Below are 26,719 nucleotides of genomic sequence, written 5' to 3' on the forward strand. Positions count from 1 at the left end.
TCATTGCCAGCAGAATCCAACATGGTGAATCTGACAGGAGTGCAACAGGAGCTTCTCCCCACCTCTTGGGTTATTATTAGTGTGTAGCAAACAAATGAGGAGCCACCCTGAAGATCAGGGCATTTTGGATGCACAGCCATCTGATTACCATCTGATACCTTGTTGATGTGGACGTCAAATCTGAACTGATGCTGCTACCAGGGGCATGACAGTGCGAGCTGGGACTGACATGACTATTGACTGAGGATACAGTAGTGCACACACAGTGCACAGTTTGCTCAGAGTGAGTTAGACTAAGCTAACCAGAAATATTATTGCTCTGGTATGAAATCTCATCCACAGTCTGCTCTTCATGCCAGAGCCGTATGCCGATGTGAGCCGCGCCATGTGCGTGGTGACAGACGAGCTGCTTGATTGTGTGTTTGCACTCATCAAAAGTCTGGTATAGGCAGTGTCTGTGTCAGTATTGAGACAGCTCTGAGACAAGCATTTAGCACACCATATTGACACAGGTCTGGGTCAGGGAGTGGAGTGTAACTCCTCACTTAACTGCTGCCTGTCCTGCTTGTGTTCTTCCTTCCTCTGCCTTTGTAGCTGATTTTCTAGACCCTGTTGGTTTGTAGATCCCAAGCACCTTGAATAACACTGACATGACCCCCTGAGTGCTGTGGCTCAGTGAGTATAGGTGTGTCCATCTAAACACCCTGGTTGAATTCTGGCAGAGAGAGCAACTGCCACTATGTCAGCTCTCAGCAAATACCCAAAATGCTGCAGTATTTAATGGCTGTAGTCCTAGAGTGCTTTGCTAGGAGCTGTACAAATTCAACACAAAAAACTGTATCTGCCTGAAAAGCAGTTATACTTCATCTGTAAGAATCAGGAGAAGGCTGTAAATAGATGAAGAAATGAAAGCAATAATAGGTTTGGTATTCAGGAATGTAACAAATAGCTGTCTCAAATGCTGTGTGTACAATGTACCTGTATCTCCTAATTTCTTATAATTCCTCTTGCTGTTATCTGATGGTGGTTGTAACAGCACTGAACTGTCTTTTCAGTGCCCTCTCTCTAGTGCTGAATATATAGTGTGTCTATTTCTTTGCTCACTTTCCTTTTATATTATGTACCTGTTTGCAGGATGTTCTACAGGTGTCAGAAAAGAACTTCCTTTGGCAGGTTTTGATCTTCTCTGTTGGTCTACCAGTGGCTGCTGCCCTGCTAAGATGGTGTCTCTAGGTAGCTGCCAGCCGTCATGCAGAACACACTCTTCCAAACAATGACTGCAGCTGAAGCTGGGTTTTGAGAAGTCCTTGTTCCTGCTGGTTGCAGTTGGTTGGACACAGTCCCATTACAGCACATGCAGACCAGCAGTAGTCCTTTCAGGGAAAATACATCAATGTGGTCTCCCTTCAAAATTTCCTATGCATTGGAAAATGGAAAATACTCCTCTGTATCTTTCCATCAGGCAGAAATTATAATGTACATTTAAGCTTTGTGACAGGAAAATAATGTAAAGCTAATATTGTGGTGGAAATAATGCCCTTGAAGTGCCTGCCCAGATTTACTCCTATATGGTTCGTTTAAGCAACAAGACATAATGACTCAAATGTGCCTTACACAGATAGGTGATTGGAGGGATGAGGCTGTAGCTTCTCGTGGTTTTTCCTTTGTGAAGAGACAGTGTTTTCCTTTGAGCTTCTTTTTGGCATTATACTAGAACTAATTTTGCAATATTTACCATTTCTCAAAGTCTGTGAATTGTATTTGACAGGAGGCCTAAAGATCAAACTTACTGCTACCTTTCCCCACAGCAGAAAATACTAAACATTTTCGAGGAAAAAGACAATCATTGTTTGAAATCTGGGAAGCTTGTTTCCATTCTCTTTAATTCAAGTAAGTGTGTTGGAAAGCACATTCTGCAATTGCGACAGGTTGTGTTCCTTTCTTATTATGCCAGCACATCAGGGTACTGTAGGCATTGGATCAAATTATCTGCAATTAATGAACATTAAATTTAAATACATCTTTTATTCAGCTTGTTTGATGTGTGCAGACTGGCTTTATTACTATTCTCAGAAGATGTAATTGGTTTCTGTAGAATATATCTCTCTGCACAGGTGAGTTGGACAGGGTAGAACAAAATTCCTGTTGAATCTTACCTGTAGGATATGATGTTTCTAGAGATATTAAAAAGTGGATATAGCATGCTGGCTGAATGTAGGCTGACACTCTTTCCTTCTAGATAAAGAAATCTCTAAAAAATATGTGAACTATATCATATCCAATAAAATTCGCATCCTTTGGAGGTATTTTCGGATGTAATATGCTGGTCTATTTCCTTGCATACAAATGTGACATAGAGTTTGTATCACTGTTGTCAAACAGTCTCTGCCACTAATCTCCCTCCCCTAAAATAAAAAGATTAGGTTGTACTGAGAGGGCCAAGTTGCTTTTTGTTGGAGACTAGAAAGAAAAATAAACAGCATTGAAAGTTATGAAAAAGTTTACAGAATCAGTCTCTGTTTCACAAGTAGAGGACTTTACAGTAGTGATAGAGCTCATAGATAGAGTGTAATGTTTTCAAAACTTTAAAAGCAATCAGAAGGTAGGATGTATCAGGTATAGGAATGTCATTTGTTGTTTTTATGAGACAAAATGACCTCTTTCCTAGTTTTTTCCTGATTAGTAAATAAAAACCCCCAACTCCAAGCCTGTGGCTTGGAACTGAAAAATAGTTGCTCTCATTACACATTTCTAAGGAAGTTTTGAAAAAGCAGCACGGGATAGCATTTAAATAACAAAGACCCTTCTTTAAATTCTCACCTTCTCTCCACTCACTAAGGACCATTTAACAAAGGGAGCAGTTTTTACAGCTGGGGTGATTTGCAACTGTTCTTCTCTTTCTCTTTCCTCCCTCCCCTACTGCTTGCTCATTATTACTAGCTAAGAAATGGAAAGTACAGCCCCTATCTGCTCCTCCGGGATGCGTGGTCTTCCTTTTCTGAAGCAGTTGTGTTGGTTTGGGTTTTTTTTTCCCTCCAGCCCCCAATTAACTTTTCAGTTAATTTCTGGAGTAATTCCTTGGATTTGTGGATCCTTTCTTTTCTTTACACTTTTTTTTTTCTATGTAAGCAGGCCCTGCTGCTACACCCCACTTTTTGCTCTGATCCTAGCCCAGCCAACTGTCACTTTTTAGCCTGCAGGGAACCTTCTGGTACTAACATTCCTGCCTTGTTTTTATTAGAAGGGCATCTCTCACAACATATCCCTCGCTGTTTGAAGCAGAAGTCATGTGTATTCAGTAGGAATGAATAATGGATGTATTTAAAGGGTAACTTGCCCTTCTCTTTCCTTTGCACATCATAAATAATCACTCTTTTAGTTAGGTTTTACATATTGCTCTACAGACACAGTTTGAAAAAAATCTGGTGATTCAGCTCTCAGTTGAAAAACCACTGCTGTATGCAGCTGATAGTTTCTGTATCTGAAAACTGATCCCACACCAAACTCAGCTCTGGCATCTGTGTGCAGTTCTAGAATTCTGGATATTTAGGAGGCTGATCATGGATTTATTTTGAAGCTCATGAGAATACAGCATCACAAGAGATGTATGGACAATTTAATGGGGAGCATTGAGCTCTGGATAGAGTTCATTTCTCCTGGCTTTATGTATCCTTTTTAAGATATCTTTAGATATCATCTCAAGATACCTAAAGGTATTTTAGGTAGCTTTAACTCATATTTTTACACTTCAGGTATTTTTAAGATATTTTAAATGTAGGGTTTTAAAAACGTTTTAAGTATCTTCAGGATGAGCCAAAGATGCTTCTCTCCCCTCACTGTAAAAGCTACTTGGTTGATGAGATTGTGTAGTGACATCTTCCTTTTGTCCACCAAGCCCACTATTTCTGGCCAGGTGTCACCATGTGAAGAATTCCCTGGGATAATTGTATTAAAGGATAAACTGAATGTAGTTAGAATTTTCCTACTAACTGTAACAAGCTTTACTTGAGACACCCAAAGAAGATCCTAAAATTGAAGGCCAGGCTTGGAGGATGTTTCTATTGTTTGATCTCAGTTTAAAGACGTTAAATGGAAATCTGAGCAGCAAATGTTTTTTATGGGGGCAGGATGAGGGAAATTATGTATTTTTATTACCCATTTTATTTAGGTAACTGACAAATGGAGTGGTCTAATTTCCCTGTTACCATCAACACCTCAAAACCAGCCCCAAGTTACCACGTTCTCACCTAGAGAACTTTCACCTTGAGTATGTGGCTAAGATTTTTTCATATCTGTCCTTTGGGTTCTTTAGTGTTAGGAGCTGAGGATAACCTGTGTCTCTTTTCCAGTGAGTTGTGGCAGGACTGGGATCGAATTTCTGATGAGCATGGAGAGGTACGAACTCGAGCCAGGGGCTCTGGAGTCATGCACCAGTATCATCTTTGCAAATGAGGCAGATTTACCAGTGCAAGCATTTTCTAGGAGTAGAGGCAAATGATTTGGAGGTATTGGAAGTTGCGTATTCAGGTGATTTGAGCATCAGCATTTGTTAAAAAAACAGAACCAGGTTGCAACTCAAATTTTACTGGTATCTTTGACCTTTGGCATCTTCTGATCTCAGTTCATGTGGCTGTAATTGTGAAATTGTATGAGTTTCCTGTCTGTCTAACAGTTTCACTCTACTTGTTACTGTGTTATTTGAGAGGCTGCTGATACAAATATTAGATTTGCAGTTATAGGTGGTTATGTACATACTGAATTGTATAAGAAATTATTTCCTCAAAGAGATTCAGCTAATGGACTTCTTCAAAGATTAACATTTGCAAGGATTCAGTCCTCTTTACAAACATGTGTCTTATTATAGTTTTTGGAATTTTAGTTGGGACAAAATATTTTCTGTATCTGTTCCTTCTGCAGCTGAAATTTATTAGACATTCAGACATGTGATATTCAGATTTGAAAATGGATGAAAATCTAAACAAGAAAGGCTATGAAATTACCTTTCTTACATGTGTCATTTTGCACTCACCTTGCTTTTCTTCTTGCTTTAAAATGAAGAACAAAACAGAGAATTTAGTCTCGAAAAAATGGGATTTACAGTCAAGTTCTTACTAGAGTTTAACTGAGACTAATCTCTGGGTGCCAAGCAGTATGCATTAACTGGAAGCTGATTTTATGGACTTCCATATTTTATTTTTCCTTTTTCCCTCCAACTTTTGAAGAGGAAAGAAGCTCCTTCTAAAGTCCTTTGCGATCTTCATGGTGCCTTGAATAGCTTTGGCTTTATCATCATTACTGACTTGAAGGAAGATAACTTGGAAGTCAGACAAAATTTTAAGGATTTCAGAACTTGCTGACAGTTCAGAGGAAGTGATAGGCAGTCCCTCTCCACTGGCCTTGGTTGTACAGGGACAGAAGAACTGACTGCATAAGACATCCAATATGGCCAAGGGGGCACAAGGTGTGTGCAATGTGCATGGATTTTGCAGCAGGGTTGCACTGCAGGCTCCGACTTGATATATCAGTTTTCACGAAATGAGCTGTAAGTGGCACAGCAAACAGTTGTAAGAAGGTTCCATAAGAACACCTGAAGTCAAATGATCTATTATGATCTGTTGACTCTGTGGAATAAAAGATGGCGTGTCTTTACCATGGAAATAAGCAAGAGGAGCTGTAACTGAATGAGACAAGAGGATATTTACTAATGTGAGTGGTATATAAGCTGCCAGCTACGTGGTGTCTGAGTGGCAGAGAGACCCCAAGCTGGCTAAGCTGTTACCAGAGGATATAACTGCACCGTGTCCCATTATTTCCTGTGACTCCTGTGTGCCTGCACGTTTCCATTGCTCAAATCTAGGTTCCTTTTCCTCTACACTTTGTTCTGGGCTGTATTCTGGTGGCTCTCAGTTGGACTCATTACAGCTTATTTCTTCTGCTACAGCAGTGAATATTCCCTGATTTTTTCGGCTGTTCTTTGTTAAAGTTTTACAGGTTCTTGTTCTTCACTTGTCATGTGCTAACTTCTGTTGCCCATTAGTGTTTGTTTTGGTTACCTTTTGTAGCATATGACTACAACTTGTGCCCTTGGTCTGTATTACAATTTTCTGAGGTCAGTCTTCTTTACATCCCTTTTGTGGTTAATCTTCTTTACATGCCATGCTGTATTTTTTAGTTCAGTTTTTTTCTTGATTCTTTGTGTGAATGTTTTGTACTCTGATGAATATGAACATCATGTTGTTTGGAATATTTATAAAGTAGGTTTGGTGAGATTTTATTTGGGGAGGCTTTTCAGGGAAGGGAATGTTTGCTGCTTGTTTTTAAAATCCTCCCAGAATCCCTGTAGCTGCCTGTCTTTTGTGTGGATGTGCACTTGTGTGTTAATATCTTTCTGGTACCCAGTGGCCAGATGCCTCTGAGCTCTGCTAGTACTGTCAGCCAACTATAGGCTGCAGGACTATGGTTTGCATGGCACTGAGCCTGAGCTGACACATCCTGCCTCTCAGCAGGACTTGCTAGCTCAGTCTTGGTGCTTTAGCCAACCAGCAGCTACGTATTTTCTCTCCTCTATGGTACGGAGGCATACAGCAGCTCACATGCTTGTGATTTACTGCATACTTCCTTCAGAGTACACAGCTCATGAATTTATCGTTGTCCTGGTGGTTGCCTGGCCGTTCTCTTTCTCAAGGATGAAAACAGCAAGACAGGAGCTATATGTTTAGTTCAGACCCTGGAGAAAAAAGCAATATTCCAGGATTTAACAAATCTATACATGAGACATTTAAAAGTGTTTCTTTCCCACCCCTCTGCTATGTTGGATAATTATCATTCTGTTTGGAGGAGTTTACTGTCAGTGGTTTCACTTCTGAGGGTATTATTGAAATTTGTGGTAATTTATCAGGCAACATTTGGATTATATATATCAATCTTTCATTTTCTGCCTGGAGATGAGATATGGTAAAGTCAGATCTCTTTCTGTCGTCGTAGAATAAGAAATCCTTCACCTTCCCAGACTTCTGTTTGTTGGAGATAAAGTAGTTCAAACACAGCATATATCAAGTGATGGGGAGTGGACAGAAGATCTGACGCTATGTCTCTGTCATGAAGCTTGAAACCTCGTATCTCCTCAGCTGCAGTTCTGCACAGAATTCGTTTACTGCTTCTAAAATGTGGATGTGAAGTCTTTTGCACAAGTTAAATGGATAATAATCACTGGTGGACATGGGGGGAAATCAGCTTGTTTTGAGGCTGCCCCATTCTTTGTGTCATCTTTTCTACGTGTACAGCCTTTGGAAAACATTAGTGTAACATTTTAATAGAAAAGAGTAGAATCTCACTGACTTCCACTTTGCTCAATAGCAAAACAAAAGGTGCAAGGCACTTTAGAGCATACTCAGTAGTGTAAAAATTATTTCTTGGGTAGAAGGACTTACGTAGTTTCAGTGGAAGTGATTTTTGATGGAGTGGAGCCTAGTGGACTTGTTTGGATGTTAGCCTACTGAAACAGTATCAGATTGCACTCTTTCTGTCATAATTTTACTTGGATCCCAGCTACTGTTCACATGCTGTTGTCGTACATCCAAATGGAGGACTCCCATCTTTTTCTCATTCTGAGATTTTTGGTCTCTTGCTGTGTCCAATTTCCTGTCCCTGCACATCCTGGTGTATGGAACACTTTTGCCCATGCATTTTCTCTGAGCCACTTGCATGATCCTCAGTATAAAGAGACCACATTGTAGAGACATTGTCTCCAGAGCTACTATTTATATATTTTGGTTTGCCCCCATCCAACATTTCAACTGTTCTGACGTGGATTCCAAGATTTTTGTTATTTAGCAGTAGTTCCCTGCTAAAAATGCTGAGAACTTCAGGAAATTACAGTGCAGAGATTTGCAGCTGGTCGGAGACTTGCTGAGGCTGTACTTCACAGGGTGGCAGAGACAGACTTGCTCAGTGTTTGAATGAGGTATGTAGAAAGACAGAATATTTAATGATAGCTATGACACTTGAAATTTTTACTCCATAAAACTGCAAAGGCTTTTTGTTCTGTTGGAGTATCGATGCTTTCAGTTTTACGTTATCTTTGAATGAGAAATTTCCTTCTCTCAGAAATTTTCAACTATCATGATGAATGCTTCAGCTATGAATTGTGAAAATGGCTTTTTTTATATAATAAAAGGGTAGAAAATCCATAATATGACTTTGTGTGTCCTGAAGAACATTTGAAAATTTTGCAAACTTCTGTCTTGAGGAATTTTTATTTTGCTTTGTCTGACAAAAGTGATGAAATCTGTAACTCTGCAGTCCCCTGTTAGAGCAAAACTCGTTTATCAGTGGCATCCATGGCTCCTTGACTTCCTTAAAGAATGCCCAACCTAGAGGTTCTAGTTCATATAAAAATTTTCAGGACGGTTTGGTCTACCCTATATGGCATTCTCAATTCCTGTATTCCTGTTTAGATATACTGTGGATTATAGTTCTAATTGTGTGGCGGTGAGAAGACAATGTTTTACTGCCATTAGGAGCAGCAGTGCTTCAGCTCAGTAGGTACCATTGTTGGGTATTAGATGGGCCTAAAATGTATCTCTAATGTGAGCAGGTTAATGAGATTAGAGCTGTGGGCAGTCTTAGAACACAAAGTACACCACGAAGACTGAAAACTGGCTTTGTCAGATAGGACAGTGTCTGGGATCTTCCCTAAGAAGGATTTGTCAACTAAAAAGTCTTAATGAATTTAATCTAGAATTGTTCTTTACATTTGATTTGCTTATAAACATTTGCTTTAGTCATATTCATAAAAACCTAATTTACAGAGTAAATTTTGTCTCAGTCTTGCTACTAATTTTGTAAGAAGTAAGATAAACTGAGGCAACTCAACAGTCTATGTGGTCTGTGGAAGAAGAGGAGCTAAACAAAGGCATCTTTGCCAAGATGTGTCTCTAGGACCTGTATTGTGGGAGAGGATTTCCTACCAGTCTGTAAAAACCAGTTTATTAGCAGATGGTGACCTTTGGGAAGTAGCTGTGTGTGCTGGGCACAGAAGGAGCAGATGGCTCTGGGCAAGCCTCAAACACAGCATATCGAAACAAATTCATAAATATTCAGGGTGTGGTAAAGACTGTAGGTCTATGAATGTTCCTCTTAGGGCAAATGTGGGTGTGAGGGGTCCCATCCTCTCATTCTACCTGTTTATTTCTTCCTTGCTGGACATGAAACATGATGATGCCACAATCTGTGGGGCTATGCCGTGTATCAGATAAGGAAGGAGGCTGAATTTCACAACTACCTGTCTGAACGGGAAAGTACAAAAGGGACTGTACAGGAAACTAGCTTTAATATTGCCATAGCTTTTGGGAAATTAATATTTGCTCTGTAGTGGCTGAGTATCTGTTCGAGGTTCAGATGGAATTAATAGTGTTTCTGTGGTCAGCATTATTCATGGCTCTCAAGTGATGAGAAGAGCATGATAATCTACCATGTGGAATTCTTTCTCTTATATTTTTTCTTCAGTGTTTTTGGACTCCTATGGTGTTTGTTCAACTGATATGTGCTTTTGGTATTGTAAATGAGGCTGGACTACAGGTAGGTGCCAAAACCCCCAAGTGTACAATCAATCTTTTATGCTCCATTTGTATTTTCAGAGTGTTTTTCCTAGGAAAAAATTAATCTTGTTATTATAATAGGTGGGTTTGCTGCCAAGTGCCAAATGTACTTGCAAAAAAATATGAGCAGCATTTTCTCCAGCATAATATTTTATGTAGAGAGTGAGATGGACCCTCTGTCCTTCAGAGTAAGATGGACCCTCTGGTCATGCTTCATGTTCCACTCCTTGCTGACCTCCTGAGTGGATTTACACATTCCTGTCTTAGGATCTCTCAAAGATCTCTTGCTAATGTCACAAATCTTAGGAGTTTGATTTCTGAAAGACCTGTTGGATCACTTAGTCCTTTCACTGTGGGTCTGTGCAGAAATACTTCTCATGAAGTATTTTCACTTAAAACCTTTTCATTTATGGTGATTTATTACAGTTTAATTTCTAATGTATATGCCACACATTGTCTCTCAGAAGATCTATTTTTCAGGGCAGACACCACTGAGGGTTCTCTGCATCTGTGAGACTGCATTTTGGAGCCAGTGAGAGGCATTATGAGCCACTGGCTGGGATTTTGCTGAGGAGTTACTAAAAATTATCTTTGTAGGAAATGACTGCATTTATGATTCAGTCATTAGGGATTACATATTTCCATTTCAAAACTAAATTTTGAGGGTTTCAGTTTGTGATGGGTTGACTTTGGCTGGCTACCAGGTGCCCACCAAGCTGCTCTCTCACTTCCTCATCTCAGTGGGGGACAGAGGGAGAAAATACAAAAAAACCCCAAATCCCTTATGTGACAAGGTTTTTGGGGAAAATGCAAGGACTGCACTCAGAAACAAAGCAAAATAAAGATTTATTCTCTACTTGCCATCAGCAGGCAATGTCCAGCCACTTCCTGGAAGTAGGGCTTTGGTACACAGAGTGTACCAGAAGTACAGTTCAGAAGACTGTCTTATTCAGTCATGTCCTCTCTCCCCTTTTCCTTTTGTTGAGCATGATGTTTTAGGACATGGAGTATCCCTTTGGTCAGTTTGGATCAGCTGTCCTGGCTGTGTCACCTCCCAACCTCGCATGCACCCCCAGCCCTCAGAGGTGGTGTTGGGGATGATGCTGTGCAGGCACTGCTCAGCAATAGCCAAAACACTGGTGTGTTATCAGCACTGTTCTGGCTACAGATACAAAGCACAGCACTGTAATGGCTGTTATGAGGAAAGTTAACTCCATCCCAGACAGCCCTGGTGTACAGTTAGATAATTTGTTGTAGTAATGTTCACAACTTCGGTACAATATATTCCATTCCAAATGACTGATGGCATCTTTATTATTTAACATTTTCTGGAAACTGAGGTATTTTTTCTTTTGAATTTATACTAACTTGAAGTTTTAGTGGGCTAGATTTCACAGAGCTTTGTTCTTCATGAAACATTATGTTACTTTGTGGTTTTTATAACTCAAAATTACATTTTGAAGATAGGTAGCAAAACCCCATAATGCATCTATTAACTCTGCTAATATTTTTAAATAATTTACTCTTTAAATGGTTTCAAAGTAGCTACTCTGGGAACTGTAGTTAACCTTATTCCTGTGAAGTGATTTATTAATAGACAGTAGGAGCCCTGTTTATCTGACTGAGGGATTAAAATAATATTAAGTTAAAACTATCTAGTTCCCTCCCTCTCTTCTGTTCCTTTGTAAGATGAAGAAAGGTCATTTGAAGTTAATGGCTAGTACATTTGGAACTAATAACAGGAAATGCTCTAACAATAGGTAATCTCTCTTTTAGGCAGGGCTGAACCCATTTCTATCTAAGATGTGTTCACTTGCTTGTAATTCTGGTAAACTTCAAGCAGTAAGGTTGAATGTTTCTATGTCTGCTGCCTGCTTCAGGCCAAATTTGAAGTATTTGTGCAAAATACTCAGCAGTTTCCAAGGCTGAGACTATTCCCTTACTTGGAATCATTGACAGATTGGTTGTTTGTTTTGAGCAGTTGAGTTCAACTGAGCTGTTGAACAGCTTAGATATCTTAGCACTTAAGGCTAAGGAGTTGAAGCTTGCTGAGATGAAAGAGTCTTTTATGCTAATCATGTGTCCTTGGCTGTGGAAGTCTGTCCAATGTGGATAAAGTTTTGTGTGACTTCAAATATAGAAAGTTCAGAGATACTCTTAAGCATTTCACCTGGCACCAGACAGTCCTGGAATAGCATGTCTCACCCAAGGAAGCCTGAGAATCAGTGTGAAGATGGAGAGCCATTTGGTAGATGGGAGATAATGAATATTGGAGTGCCTTGAGTAAAGAGATTTAACAAGAAGCCCTGAAGAGATGGACTAGTCTAGTTTAGAAACTCAAAATGAGACAAAGTGATACCTGAAATTTGGTGGTCAAATGGAAGAAAAGTTGCAGAGGGGTTGAACCTGGGCGAAATGAACAGAAAGGCACGGGCCAATCAGCCCATGGTTTGCTCAAAAGCCTGACTGTTTCCTTTGTCTAGGGTCATGAAAATATTATAGTTGTGTGAAATCTACAGCCAGCTCTAAATCCACACCACAGGAAAAATGGTAGTTTGTTGATGTGGTCACATGCTGCTGTGTCTCAAGGAATTTGTTTGATGGGCTTATATGTGAGCTGTATTAAAGAAAAAGGAAAAGTTATTACCATACTGATGAGGTTTAGGATGGGGAGGAAAAACTGTATTCTATAGCCTTCTCAAATACAACTTTTGTGATTTAGAGGTCTTTTTCCCTGTGCATCACCATCATAGCATTAAGTGCTTGTTTGTGAAATAAGCCTAAGCCAGCCTTGAATTTGGTGCATGCACTGGATATTTTCTGGTTGTCGGGTGTGTGAAGGAGAATCCTGCTTTGTCTGTGCTACTGCTTTCCCAGCTGTTGGAAAATCTCGGTGTGTGTAGTGAGTAAAGCAGGGCGTATAGGAAACAGAAGGAAGTTGTTATGGGTAAGGTAGCTGAATCCATCCGTAGAGACATGGGTACTGACTCTTCACTGATGCACAGTTTTGTCTGTTGCTCAACAGTGACCTAAGATTTTGAAGATTTCATCGTATTTCTTTAAGTTGAAATTGAGTACCCCAAGACTGATTAGCAGAACTACTGGATATTTGTAGAGGTAACCCAAGCCTATAATTTGAACATACTCGACTGTTAGGAATCGGGGAGTGAACACCCTGAGACCCCTGTTTGTTTTTGGAAAGTAAGCTTATTTTACCTCAGTTTGCAGGTTGTCCTAGTGGTGTGGATATTGCCATTCCCACCCTCCAGGGTGCATTATGAAGATTGATTAATGGCTGTGATGAGAGCTATATAAAAGCTTCTGAGGAAACTAATATTCCTACCTTGATGGTAGGATTTGAGTTGTTTAGTCCAAAGAAAGGATGCAACCACATATGGAATCATCTCTGCTGTGTACACAGTAAAGCAGGGGGCCTTGTCAAAGAATAATATATGAATACCTGATTAAAGACAATATGCAAATGCATATGTGCAAGAGGGACGAATTAGGCTTCTACAGGCAGCCATTCCATAATTTACAAAGGTTTCACTTCATGATATTCAAAATACTCTTTTCATGCAGTATTTTTTAATGTGTAATTTATGTTTCAACCGAGAAAGAGACTGGTAGAGTAATCATGAATAGAGGATGAAATATGAAGTTGTGTATTACAAGACCTCTAGATTTCATTATAGGTATTTTTCTTTGTGTAAGAATAAGTGCTATAGTTCTATGGTAACTGGTTTGAGAATGAAATGACCACAGAGAGTGGTTTTTCCATGACTGCAGTATTTGTAGAGGTGAGCTCATGGCACCCCCGGAGGAGGCAGCTGCTTGGGCACTGGGAAATTCTGCCCAGTTGCTGCCTATCTCTGTTAGTGGATAAAGGCAGGCTTCTCCTTTGAAGGCTGAAAGCCTTTCACAAGTGCTTTATTTACACTAGAAAAAAAATGCTAAATTGCTAGGGGCACATTGTGGAAAATGAAAACAACCCTGTTCTTCTGTATTTTCTATTCTGTAGGTAAAATACAAAAGAGACTTTGAAGAAAGCAAAGGAAGAGGGTTCAGTATTGTGACCGATACGCCCGAGTTACAAAGACTGAAAAGGACTCAGGAACAAATCAGTAATGTATGTGACTGCAACCTAAAGTGATTGTAGATGGAGAAATAGTGTGTCTAAAAAAAGGTGTGTTTGTTGGTGTTTTTGATGAAGTCTGTACGAGTGAGCAATCTGATTTTGGTGATTGGTTTGTGTATGTCAGATTTTGAAATGTGTGTAACTGTATACCACGAACTTGTACAGCACATTGGCAGTGTGTGTTCACCTCTCCAGCTTTCAGCTAGTATGCTCAAAGTGTTTTCTTTATTAAAATGATTTGACACTTTTTGCTCTTTTAATAGATTTGTCATCAAATGAGAATACTTTTGGAACTTTTGGTATACTTTTTATTTATATAAAGTATATAGGTTATGTAAGTTAAAAATTTTTGTCTCTTTTTTAGCAGGGACTGTCAAAATTAGCATAAAAAGCAAGATGGAATTTTCTAGAAGCAGATAAAATTTTGATGCTGAGTTTTAAAAGAAAAGACATGCAAGACAATGCTCTGCAAGATGACAAAGAAATGGCAAATAGCAAAACCTAACATAATTCATTAGCTTACAGGAATGGGATTTTTAAAAACGGGACTTTTCCTGACTTACGTTTTTGCTAAGGAAGTTATTTATTTGTGCTGCATTCTCTTGTAGCATGTTTAACTCACTGTATGATGGAATATTGAGTGATATGTAGTGCAAGTTTTGATATGTATAAAATAGGTAAGAACTAGTGTGAATCAGAAAAGATGCAAAATCAATACTATTCACTTGTCTTGGCTTCCCTTCTGATCATTCTTCTTCTGCAAGAACTTGTCCCTATGGATTATTTTGTGAAAATGTTTTTGAATCATTCTCTGTAGTGATAAAATAACAGCGAGACATCAGAGACACCCAGTGTAAGTATGAACAGAAGAAAATAATGGGATTTATTTACTTGAAAGAAAAATACTTTTTTTGGGGCTGGGATATTATTGAAGCAAAAAGTCACTGAAAAATACTAGTTTTTTGTAGCAGTGGAGGTTTACTGTTCTTGCCAAAGCATTCACTAATTAAGCTTTTGTTGTCCAGACCTGGTCTTTGAGATGAAAAATTTGGGCTCATTTCCTGGAGCCTTGGCCAATGGAGACGACAGTTAATTTAAGAGCTGTGCAACTGCTTCTGTTGGTAGGCAAGATGAGAACAAAAGCTCATCTCTTATATTCATACTGGGGCTAACTGAAATTACTGGCCTGTGTGAGAGAAAAATGTATTCTTCAGAGTGGCGAAAAGCGTCGCCATTTAGACTTCCATTTGGGATCTGGGAAACCTCAGCGACTCCCTGGTTTTAATCAGCTGCATTTTTTTATTCAGACCAGGAACTTAAATTAGGTCCTCTCATGACCTACATAGCTTCCTCAGGCAAGAGTGATTCCTTTGTGTGGGGTAGCTCTGGAACGCATCAAGGGGATGAAACGAGCAATGCTCTGGTGAATACTTAATCCCTCGCACGGGTCTGCTCTCTAAGGAGAGTTTGAGAGGAGTGCCCTGCAGCAGCCCTGTGGTGCTCAGTTTGGGATATTGGCCTGCCAAGAAATTTATTCAGACCTCCCAAGCCCAGTACCCTCAACATCAGAATAGTATGACACAGCTCACTTGCATGCTCTTATCTGTCTCTTGTTGGAAGTACATTGGGTTTTCTGTTGTGGGAAAAGGAGATAATAAAAACAAACAAGTAGTTTTGTGAGATGGGAAAGAGTTTTCTTCCCATCTCTACTTTTGAGTGGATCAAGGGAGTTTCTATCCTAGTGGAAGATCTTGTTCCACAATTTACAATACTATCTGTTTCCTGAACCAGAGATACTTACCTGCCTTTTCAGATCCAGAAATAACTTTTTGAAGTGGTTTTATTTCAAGTTTTTCCCCTTAGTCATTGCATATATGACAACTTTCTCTTCATTTCTAACCACCCAATTCTTAACAATATAAATTTGATCTATCCAGTCTTGACAATAGAGAGTTGTTTTCTTTATGTATGTAACTGACAGAGATTCTAGGTCAGGCACCGTATTAGAAATGATTAGTCGTGAAGGGTAAAATGGAATTTTAAAATGTGCATGATAAAAGAACTTACATTTTGCTTCTGTTTACACTGAAATAATTTATAGCACTATATCCTAGAAAGATAATTCTACATAGACTGCAACTTCAATTTAATTAGGAAGTTCCTGTATTACAGAAATGCCTTCCACACAGAGTAGTTTCTGTATTTGTCAGATAAGCAGTATACATCATGGACTAAGGATCTAATTAAGGTTTCAAGACATTGAAAGGTAAGCGCTTTAATAATTCTAAAATAATTTTAATTACCATATACAGAAAAATGGAAGAATACTAATATATCTATTTAATTTTCAGTTTAGTTTTGATTTCACCTTGAAGTACTAGAAACTTCTCAAAGAGCCTAATTGAACCAAAATTGTAACTACTTCACTGAAGGGGTAAGTGAGAACAGTTAATTGTGTAGATATCCTTGATGAAAATAAATAACAAAATAAATTTTATAATAATAAATGTTAAGTAGTATGAATATTTTTAAAAGATTGTCTTTTTTGTCCTGATATGAAATTTGGCAGCATATGGATATTAGCACAATACTCTGACTTCTTAAAAAATCTCTTATGCTATGAATATAAACCTTGCAAGGAAAAAAATCATGGGGGGAGTGGAAGGAGAGTGGGTAGATAAAAGGGGTTGAATTTTGGTTGTTATTTTCCACCAGATATCCTTCCTCTGAAAATTTAGACCGAACCTGTGGACTTTATTTTATGGCTCTAGTGGAGGTACAGGACCAGAATGCAGCTTCTTAGACAAGGATGAATTTTAATCTCATGATTTTTTAGCATTAACAGCCTAATTCTTCAGATATACAACATACTTTGGCATTGAATATGTAATCAACACACACACAAAAAATGTTGTTCACACAGAGAAATGTGTACATTTTGTCAAAGGACCTTATAGTGTTTTTTGTCCCTTTTGAGCTTTGAGAAGCTTCTCAGAATGAATGCAAATATTCTCAAAATGAAAAAAAACCAACCCCATGTATTTTTATAGGTGATCTTTCAACTAAGTTAGCTGCAAACTGGTTTTGCAAGGAAAAGGCTAAGGTGGCAAAAGGAACAGAATAAATAAAGATGATGGCAAAAACTATTGGTCTGCCATGACATGGCTAAATGAGGGAGTAGAAACTCAATCTAGTAATATTTTCTTGGGGGAAATGGAACACTTTCAGCAGTCTGCAGCAATGAGCTGCAGCTTACTGCCACTGCACTTTTATGTCTAGATATATGACTTGAGGCGTGTTTTATCCTATGTGAAATTAGTTGCTCTTTCTTAAATATGTTTCTGGTAAATGTCTGCAAAGTATAAAAGAAAACAGGTGTCCATACAAATTGATGGAGTGAGAAGCTTTCATTAAGATAAAGGCCAGTGCTTGGATAGTAGAGGTTGCTGGTTTGGTTGAATGACTGGGAGGATGCATGGAAGCTTTCACAGTGCTTGTGCTCGTTGCATTAAGAGCCCATGTAAAAGCATTCCTCACTTCTGCATTAATGCTGTTATGAACTTGAGTCACACAAGAGCAAGAAGCCCCACACATTTGTGCCATTCTTCTCTTGGAGAGACAACAAAATGAAGTCATGCAGTTCATTTATTTGCATGTGACTCATTTTCCAGTAGGTTTGGGTTGTATCTGAAGTGAAAACGGTACCTTAATGGAAAGAAGGAAAATAAGAAAACAGATTAAATCTGCTTTAAAAAACACATTTCCAAGGTATCCTATTTTGGTGAAGAACTTAGGAAGGACAGTAGAGTGAATGAAGAGAAGGGCAGTGAATCACCCCTCTATGGAGTGAGGCAGTGGCTTCCCAAGTATCAAGAGCTGAACTCCTCATTGAAGTTAGTGAAGCCTTTATTGGATGCAGAGAGTGCACGAAGATCTTGTAGCATTCTTGAAAGTGTTATATGTGGGTTCTAATGAGAAAACTGTATATTAATTTTCTTTAAATGTCTGTAATGAAATATGGTGCATGGTGTGGGGCTTTTAATTATCAAGGGTCACATTCTATCTCCAGTTAAATTTAGACAGCTTCAGGGGGTGCAGAGGAGGGCAGGAATTCCCACATAACTTGAATCAACTGAACGTGTGCTATCTGAACAAAGACACAAATGATAAGGAATTTGGCACTATCTCAGATGTGATAAAAATGCATCTTCTGTAGCAACTAAAGGAGGACACAAACCACATTGCTACTGTAGTTGTGCACATCTGCACATCTGAAATTAGAAACTGTCCCTAACAGACACTGAGCCATGGCTCCCTATTTGGAAGCTATTGGCAGAGTTGTTCAGTCTGTTTACTTGCTCAAACATTAAATGATCTCTTAAATTGCCAAAACAGATTGTAGAGAAAATTGGCAGGAGAAGATGTTAACAACATGGCCCAGAGCTCCACTTGTAGGATTCACAGCACAAAGCTTACAGATACTTGTCTCTAAGGGCTTTTTTTCCCCACCATTGAATTGAAGTGGAGGAGAAGAATAGGGAACAAGAAAAATTAACAGCAGCATCAATGTCTGCATTCCACAAAAGCAACCCTGGTACATCAAGGAAGATGGGTAAAAGCATTTTAAATCACATGCAAAAAGATCTTATACTGTTCTAGGCAATGCTGGGGTTTTACTGCTTCTGAAGTAATTAATACTTAATTCCTAAACCCATATATTCCTAAGCATGATTTTTATCTTGCTGTTGTTTCACTGGGAAAATAAGCATTTATTTATGTATAACAATTGTGTCGACTAACATAGATGGAATAACACTTGTTGAGCAGTGCCCTAGTGCTGCATGTCCATGGCAGGTGTGGTCAGCCAGATGCAGCCTGGTGCTGCACACTGCCTTCTGCTGCTCTTGGTACCTCTGACATTTAACGCCAACTTGAAGAGATATTCATTATTTGGTATGCTGTAGGCCTAATTCCACACAGCTGCACTTCAAATATTTGCATATAACTCATGTGATTAAGCATTTATCAGCATTTTTTCTGTCTGGAAGCAAGAAGGTTGAATGTGTCATTCCTATTGCGAACATGAGTTTATCTCTGCAAGAAGGTGGAGCTCCTGCTGTGCTCCTGTGCAGTGAGCATACATGCATAGAGTCACATCCAACTTTGTTCTTTCTGTGAATTGATCTTCTAAGCTTGTTTTGTGTAGATACATTGAAATGGAAATTCTAAGAAGCTTCAAGCCCTTTGACTTTCTAATTGTTCTGTGTCGAAGTTTGACTTCTGATTTTCAGAAATCGTTCTGCCTTTAAATGTAAAGTCCTAATAAACGCCTTAGAAATGACTTACCAAAAGGATTGCATTGGTTTTCAATGGCCATGAGTATATTTTGCAGATTTTTACATAGGTTTTATATTTTGTAAGCTTTCAGAAATTTTTGTAATGACTGAACACATTCTTAAGAAATGATGGATCTGAGGAAATGTAAGTAATATTTTATATAGAAGTCATGCTAAATGAGAAAACAGAAAGCTTTGAGAATTCATTTGAAACCTCAAGGTGTATTCTACTTGACAATGAAAAAATCTTTCTTTACTGATCATTATCAAAACACGCAAAATTAGAAACAGTGTTAAGTTAGTTTCTATATGTATGAATTCTTTACCTACACTTTCTGGAAAAATTCTGAAGATATTTAGTGGCATGCTGCTTCATCACTTCTTTTTGCTGTGATCCCTGTGTAGGACAACAGTCACCACATATTCAGCTTTCTAATATTTTCTTTATTTACTGTATCTTTATAGCTAATATTTTGTTTATTACTATATCTTCATTATTTACTGTTTATTCACTGTATGTTTTGATGCTCCACACACCATAAAATGTTATAAAAACAACCTTTTTATGGAGTTTTCATCAAGGCTTCTTTCTCACTTCTTTAACTGTATTCATTTACATTGTTTTCAGAGTTGTCCGAGAAATAAGGAGGTATTGGAATCCTCCAGTATGGAGGGTGTGGATATGTTGTCCTTATTTAAATGAAGAACTAAAGCACAGACATTATTCATGCTAATACAGTAAGTAGCACCTAGAATAAACCATTATCTTTTGTGTAGCTTCCTATTAGAAGTAGAGGGAGGCACAGGCTTTGCTAAGTAATTTTACAGTTGTTTGTTGAGGAGGAAAAGATTGCTGAGAATCCAGAGCAGTGTGTGTGTGATTCATCTAGGGTGGCATTGACTTCTCTTTCTGTTCTCATAACTTTTTCAGATTCTCTTTTCTGGTCTCTCTTTCTTAATACTTGTGATTTACATAAGAATAGCTCCCAACATGTGGGAGGAAACAGTATTTTTAGACCCCAGAATGCCAACTTGAAGGACACTTTTTGGAATGTCACATAATCATTACAGTAATTCTGTGTGAAACTGTCAGCACAGGAAGAACTGAATAATTTAGATGACTTAAACTATGGCTGAATTTCTGCTGAGCAGGTGGATGTTCAGTTTTCAGCAATGTAGAACTCAGTTATAGACCATGTTCCATGGGGATAGTAAAACAGATATCCCTAATGAGGTGGTATTCCTCACCTGCTTATGGTCAGCTTCCTGGTCCAGACCAGGAGAAGCATTAGAGTCTATCAGTGATACTGTTTAAAAGCTGCTTGTTTTGTAACACAGGTGGAAAGGTGCATAACTCTTCTCTAGAAACAGCAGAAGCATTTTGTCTTTGAGAAGCTGGAAAAAAATCCCTGCCTGAAGCATAACTGAATTTGAAAAAATTGTTAGCGTTAGAAATAAGGATTTATAATGCTGTTAGTGGGCTGGTTATTATCTGTCATACTGCCCACAATAGCATTAGATGTGTAAATTCAGATAGGCCTTTGGGAAAGTCCATTGAAACACTATCTGCAAACCTATGCTGAGGTTCTGGTAAGCTACTAAGGTGTGAAAGAATCACATTAGCAAATTGCATAAAATGGAAATTCCTTTCTGTTGCACAGAAGTTTATTTGGACCTGAATGGCATGTGACCTTGGGACAATTTCTTCCTGGGGAAAGCTCCCTTTCAGCAGCCCTACTGTGAGGATGGTAAGCAACCTCAAATGAAACTTCTCAAACGTGAATCCTCAGAGATGCAGGGGAAATACTTTAGGTTAAGTGGATCTCTGATAGTCAAAGCAAGCAGATGTGACGCCTACGTATCTGCTTCTTAAGTGATCTTATTCCATCTGGTTTTATTCTATACGGTTGCTTAGAAAAAAATCTTTTTTTCTCTTTTTTTTAAAGCAAGTATAACATGATACTTATTATTGTGGTTTATTATATTTTTCTAGGATTTCAGAAGTCAATTTTATAAGTTTACAGAAGAAATTATTGTAACTATTGCCTTTTTAAAATTAGTGCTTTCATATGAAATCAGTTGATTGCAGAAGTATGTAGCCTCAAAGTTTCAAAAAGTTTTTCATGAAGTCCCACAGGGAGTAGTACAATCTTTCTGATTCTAATTTAAATAAATAAATTTGACAGGATGACTGTAACCTTGCTCACTGTATTGACAAAATAAAATGAATTGTGTGGTGGAAATAAAGCAAGTCGTCCAGAAAAATCCCCAAAGGCATGGATTTACTGCATATGTAAGTGGGTCAACTCATGCATGAGAAATGAATGTTAAATGTAAATTGGTTGCAAAACTGTAGACTTTAAGTAGAATAGAATCAAGTGATAACCTAAATATTTTCATAGGGATGTCCTATCTTGCTTCTCTTTTGAAAACGGCAAGAAAGCTCAGAGTTGCAGAGAAATAATTAAATCATGTATTTGTGTAAACTAGAACAGTGTCATTGCGCTCTAGAATCAAAGGCATTGCATACATTTTTGTTGCTGGCATTGGTAAATTTTAAGTTGAACCTGTATTTGGTTAAACTTGTATTTGTGTTGATGGGTTGCTTTATGTGATATACATTTCAGTTCAGTAAGACTGCTCTATTCCTTGATGAGCAAAATGTTCAATCTAGTCTAGAAAAATACTTCTTGGGATTTTCTTGAGTAAAATAATAATAAAATAGAATCATATAGTTAGGGGATACAAAAGAAAAGAGAGAAATTTCTGTCTCACTGGTTTAATTTTCTATTTGTGATAACATTCATATTGCAAGGCTTATATGAAAGGCATCAGTAGTTTAAGAAACTATTTCATAATCTTCAAACGTGTGACATAACATCTAATGGACTTAATTTTTCATCCACACTAATTGCCAGCTTGTTGACAGATGAATGTGTTAGAGATACATACTGACCTAAAGTTTTACTTCTGTATTTACTTATAACTCCAAAAATCCTGATTGAAGGCTAAAACAGCTATGTAAATGTAAGGAATAAATTTAGAGGTATGCTATTTGCACATTTTGCTGTGGTATTCACCGTATTGCATATGCCTCTTTGGGCTGTGTTTTATGGAATGAAAAATTCCAAGCTGTAATGAAGACAACTGTGAAGTGTTTTTTGGTAACTGTTGTAGCACCTGTCCATTGTCTGACTAAAGGATGTGAGTCTCTCTTTAAACACTAGTGACTTCAAGACAATCTACTTGGAAGGTTTCTTATATTTAAATATATGGCTCTTTTCTTTCTGTTGTGATACTAAGCAACTAAATTATGACAAAACCCCAACAACTTATTTTTCCAGTATCCTTGAATATATTTTAGTGCTATCTAAGTCACTAATTATTTTTAATGAGTACGTATTTTTGAAGTCAGTCTTTTTTACATATAGAAAAAAGAGGATGAAAATAAAACCTCTTCATGGCAGCTCAACTTGGGAGCTAATTAAAATGAGGCTTTTAAAATGGGAAAAATTAATTAGCCAAAAAGTTGAGAAGTAGGAGTTAGCACCTCCAGAGATCTTTGGGTAGTTAAATGCTTGCAAGGAAAATATAATTTCTAATGTCTTGTTTTACTTCATTGTCCATTACCTGCTTATCATTTTACCTTTTAGTTCAGTCTTACCTGATGCTTTTGTGCTGTGCCTCAGTTGCTAGGGCACCATCTTAGGCATTAAACCTCCTGCTGAAGAACAAGATACCCGGCTTCTTCTAATACCATCTTTAATCTTGCTCCCTGGAGATTTGAATGTCTCACCCCTGTAATGCTCACAGGCTTCATTGGCCTTGTCAACACGAGTATCTGGTCCTCTGTGGCACTCATTTTTGTTTTTTTTTTTTTTTTTTTGCCATGTTAACACATATGTCTGTGATTTTGTGATTTCCTTAGGCTGTCAGTAGATATATCAGTTGTGACAAAGCCAGAACTGTAATGAGTATAATTAATGATTGAACTTTTTAACCATCCTAACATGAGAAAAGAAGGAGCAGAAGTTTACATGTGCCATTTCTGCTTTTCTAGAAAGATCTGAGAAGATAAGAAATAAATTAGAGTGAAGAAGTAAATTAGAGTGACATAAGATTGTTTTCTAACCCTTTCTGCTCTTGTCAGAGAGCAAATAATGATTTAGTTACAGAAATACTTGTGTACTTTTTTTACTTTTTTTGGAAGGCTGTTTGTCTCACACCAACACAGTCTCACTGTTAGAAAGCACACTATTTTAATGGAAAATTGAAGGATGTTTCTTTCCCCCCTACCCCCAGATCTGCCTTGAGTTTCTTTCTCTCCTGTCTTTTCTCAGTTGGTAGATAGTGACCTGGTTCAGTCCCCACAAAGGACAGGGTATAAAGGGGGAGATGCTGAATGTGTCACTCAGTAAGCCAGCCACAAGCAGAAAAATAGAGGGACTCTGAATGTCAGTCCCTAGTGGGAAGGTCTTTGGGAAAGTCTAGTCTGAGGAAAATATAACTTCAGAGGTGTGTTTTTTGGACTTCAAGTCTTTTCTGAACTTCTCTTATGGCCATGCTTTGTCTTGCCTTCCTTCTTTCTCTACTGGGGAACAGTGGTGTAAAGTGAACCCATACCCAGTTTGGCCAGTCTAGCTCTTTTCTAGCCTTAAGAGGAGAAATATACTTCAGAGTGTGTGACTTCTGTTGCCAGAGTTAACTGATTTTTGTAGGGTTTGACATAACAGGGGACCTGTTCCCAGTTTCCACAACAGTGAGCGGGTAAGTAGCTGAGGAAGGATAGTGTGGCTGGTGTGGGTTTTGGCACAGCAGAGGTGGTCTTTGAGGGAAGACTGGAGAATTGTCTTATGAGGAACCTATGGCAAGACCCAGAGTCTGAACTGGGGCAAGGTCTGAGTGTCCCCAGGCTGTGCCTCAGTGTGCCAATACTGAGCAGGGGTCCTACCTCCCTCCTCTTATCATGAAGTGGGACAAAGGTACTTTGTCACCTTTGATCTTAAGTGAGATTAGCTACCAGTTTGTTGCAGAGCTGGAGCTGCTCAGTAGTGCTGTTCCTCAGGTACCACTGATGGAAAATGAAGGATTCAAAGGATCTGTGGAGGCACCTCAATCTCATCTCTCATGGTTTCTTGCTTTCTCTGCAGTAATAACTTGCTCTGGTGTGGGCTGGGCTGCCCTTGGCTGCAGTGTTGTGAGAACAAGAGGAAGGGCCAGAGGTTTTATTTGCCTGTGCCAGCAAGCTGTAGACATGACCAGGGCAAGGGTAGCAGGCGTGGAATGAGGTCACTTGTTTGGCATTGCCTTTTGTTTAGCATTCCTTTCTGCACAGTGCGTGTTTCTGGCTCAGATAATAGCTGACATGCTGTCTTGAATTGAGTTAGCAGTCAGGGTCCTTTTCAACAGAAATGAAGTGGATGAAAGGCTCTAAAAAGCTTGGTGGTGATGGAAAATTAAGCAGAATTATCAATGAAGGTGATGGCAAGATTTATAGAAAGCTGACTTTATGCAGGGATTGGAGATTAGATGATCAGTCTATACTGAAAATTAGTGGAAAAAATGCTTAAAAGACACAAATGAGGGTTGAGCTTTTGTTATGAAAAAAACCCCATTAAGTGGAATACATCTATAAAGTTACAGGTGGGATACAACTTCAGAAGTGAATGTGATTATGTTCAGTTTCTTACAAGGCAAGAACTAGGAGCTGGAAATGCAGCAGTCAGGTATTATACTTAGAAGAAAAGCAAACATGTGGCATATAATAAAAACGTGAAACTCATTAATACTCATAAATATTGGAGCTAGGGAAGACTAGAATTATAAAATATATTAAAAAAAGATTATACAAGCTTGTGAAAGTAAAATTAATTGGGAAATATTAACTGTTGTTATCCAAATCCAGTAACAGGGTTGGTAAGGCTCTGGTATGCTGATAGTGGGAAACTAGAATTGTCTTAGTAAGGGGAGGCTGTTCCACAGGTACTCACTTTGGCATGCATTTCTGAACCATGGTGGTGTCATCCCTGAAAACAATGAGTCCCTCAGTGAGCTTAGTACCTTGTGCTATTTCTAATCACAGCTGTGGTTCTGTCCTACAAGTTGTGGCCAACCCATTGTGTCCTTGGTTAACCACATCTGGCTTGAATGTACAGAGTTAAAAATGATTAATAATTATGCACCTGACCCTAGACCCCTTCTGATATCAGTGGGCTTCATTCATGACATCTGATTGTCTTCACAGGCTTTCTGTTACAAACCAGAGAACATTTCTGAGCCTTGAGTGGTGAATTTTTGAAGAGGTGGCTGAGATGCAAATGGAATTAAGATATGATGGGCATTCCTTACATACATGGAAGTGTTTTTGGATGGCATGGCAGTGGACAGACGAGGTATTGGTCATGAGTAAGATGGCTTTGACCTCACTAGAATTTTACTGGTTTTCAAGTGAATCTCCTTATCGTATTACCACACTTTCCTTGGCAATGCCTTCTTAAACATACCAAGTGAATTCATAAACAGAATGATGTTCTCCAACCACCAAAGTGTATCCAGTCCACTGGACCCCAGTAGAGGCCATAGCTGCTTCCCCCTCTTATAAAATATGGATTTTATGTCCTTAGAACCATTTCATCCTAGAGATCTGATGTTGTTACACTGCAGAACTTTCTAATAGAAACATTGCTTATGTTATCACGCTTAGAAATGAGACATCACTTCGAAGTTGTGTTCCCTTGAGACCTGAGTGTGATGCTAACTGCAACTCCAAGCTTTAAAATTCAGATAGAGGAAGGCTGGAAATAGTGGGTGCTGAAAATCAGATTGTTGCATGACCTCTGTTTGCCCTGTCAAGGGGTCACTGAGACTTGTCTGGTGCATGCACTAAACTTGTAATTTATGTTTGTGGAGGATGTCAGGAGGAAGATTCATGCCTGGATGTGCAGGTGCTCCATTAGGACTTAGAAAGACATGGATTGATTAGGTGGTTATTGCCATCTGCAAAATTAGCCTGGTCAGAGACCCCTGACAGGGAAGCTTGGTGCATAACCAGTGAGCCAGGCTGCAATTGATAAAGCCTCAAAATGTTGGCAGTAGATAATTGTGATAGCTATCACATCTGGTATGCCGGCTCTGAAGTTTTGGGGATGCCATACTGCATCTGTCTGATGTTGGATATGAATTTTGCCATGATTTTTTGTGTCTGAATCTGCAGAAGATAAGCACGCAGCCTGGTGTGTGTATGTGAGATACAGGAGAGAGGGGGGCATAGCCAGAAATTTAGCTGGTTTCTGTAGCTTTTGGGGCAGTGCATAAATATATGCCAGATGTATAAATGAGACTAGGGAATTGAGTATATCCCACAGGTATAAATGAGACTTAGGAGTTATCTGGTAGGCTTGTGTCTGTAGAAAAAGATATTGCCATGAACAGCATGAGGAACTTGGGGAATCCTAAGAAATCTGCTCCATGTGAACAATTTGTTTATATTTTGCAACATGACCTTTTCTGACATAACTCTAAATAAAATGTGAGGGTTGAGAGCTGAGGCACTTAGTCCTCTGTTAAACTAATAAAGCTGGCCGGTAGAATGTATCCCGTGGGTCTGGCTTTTGTTCACCTGTGTATCCTGCTCAGTGTTTGGTTTC

General features: G+C 38.7%; 1 protein-coding gene across 2 annotated transcripts in view; it reads left to right on the forward strand.

Annotated features, from left to right (window-relative positions):
• The window catches only part of LOC136359609 (LIM zinc-binding domain-containing Nebulette), a 249,893-nt gene that overhangs the window by 96,583 nt on the left and 126,591 nt on the right, over window positions 1-26,719 (forward strand). For both annotated transcript variants that reach the window (XM_066316411.1, XM_066316421.1), the window contains exon 4: window positions 13,621-13,728. In XM_066316411.1, coding sequence (XP_066172508.1) covers window positions 13,621-13,728 — 108 coding nt within the window. The remainder of the gene's footprint in view (window positions 1-13,620; window positions 13,729-26,719) is intronic.

The sequence above is a fragment of the Sylvia atricapilla genome, chromosome 1 (genome assembly GCF_009819655.1).
Source record: "Sylvia atricapilla isolate bSylAtr1 chromosome 1, bSylAtr1.pri, whole genome shotgun sequence".
NCBI classification, from domain to species: Eukaryota; Metazoa; Chordata; class Aves; order Passeriformes; family Sylviidae; genus Sylvia; species Sylvia atricapilla.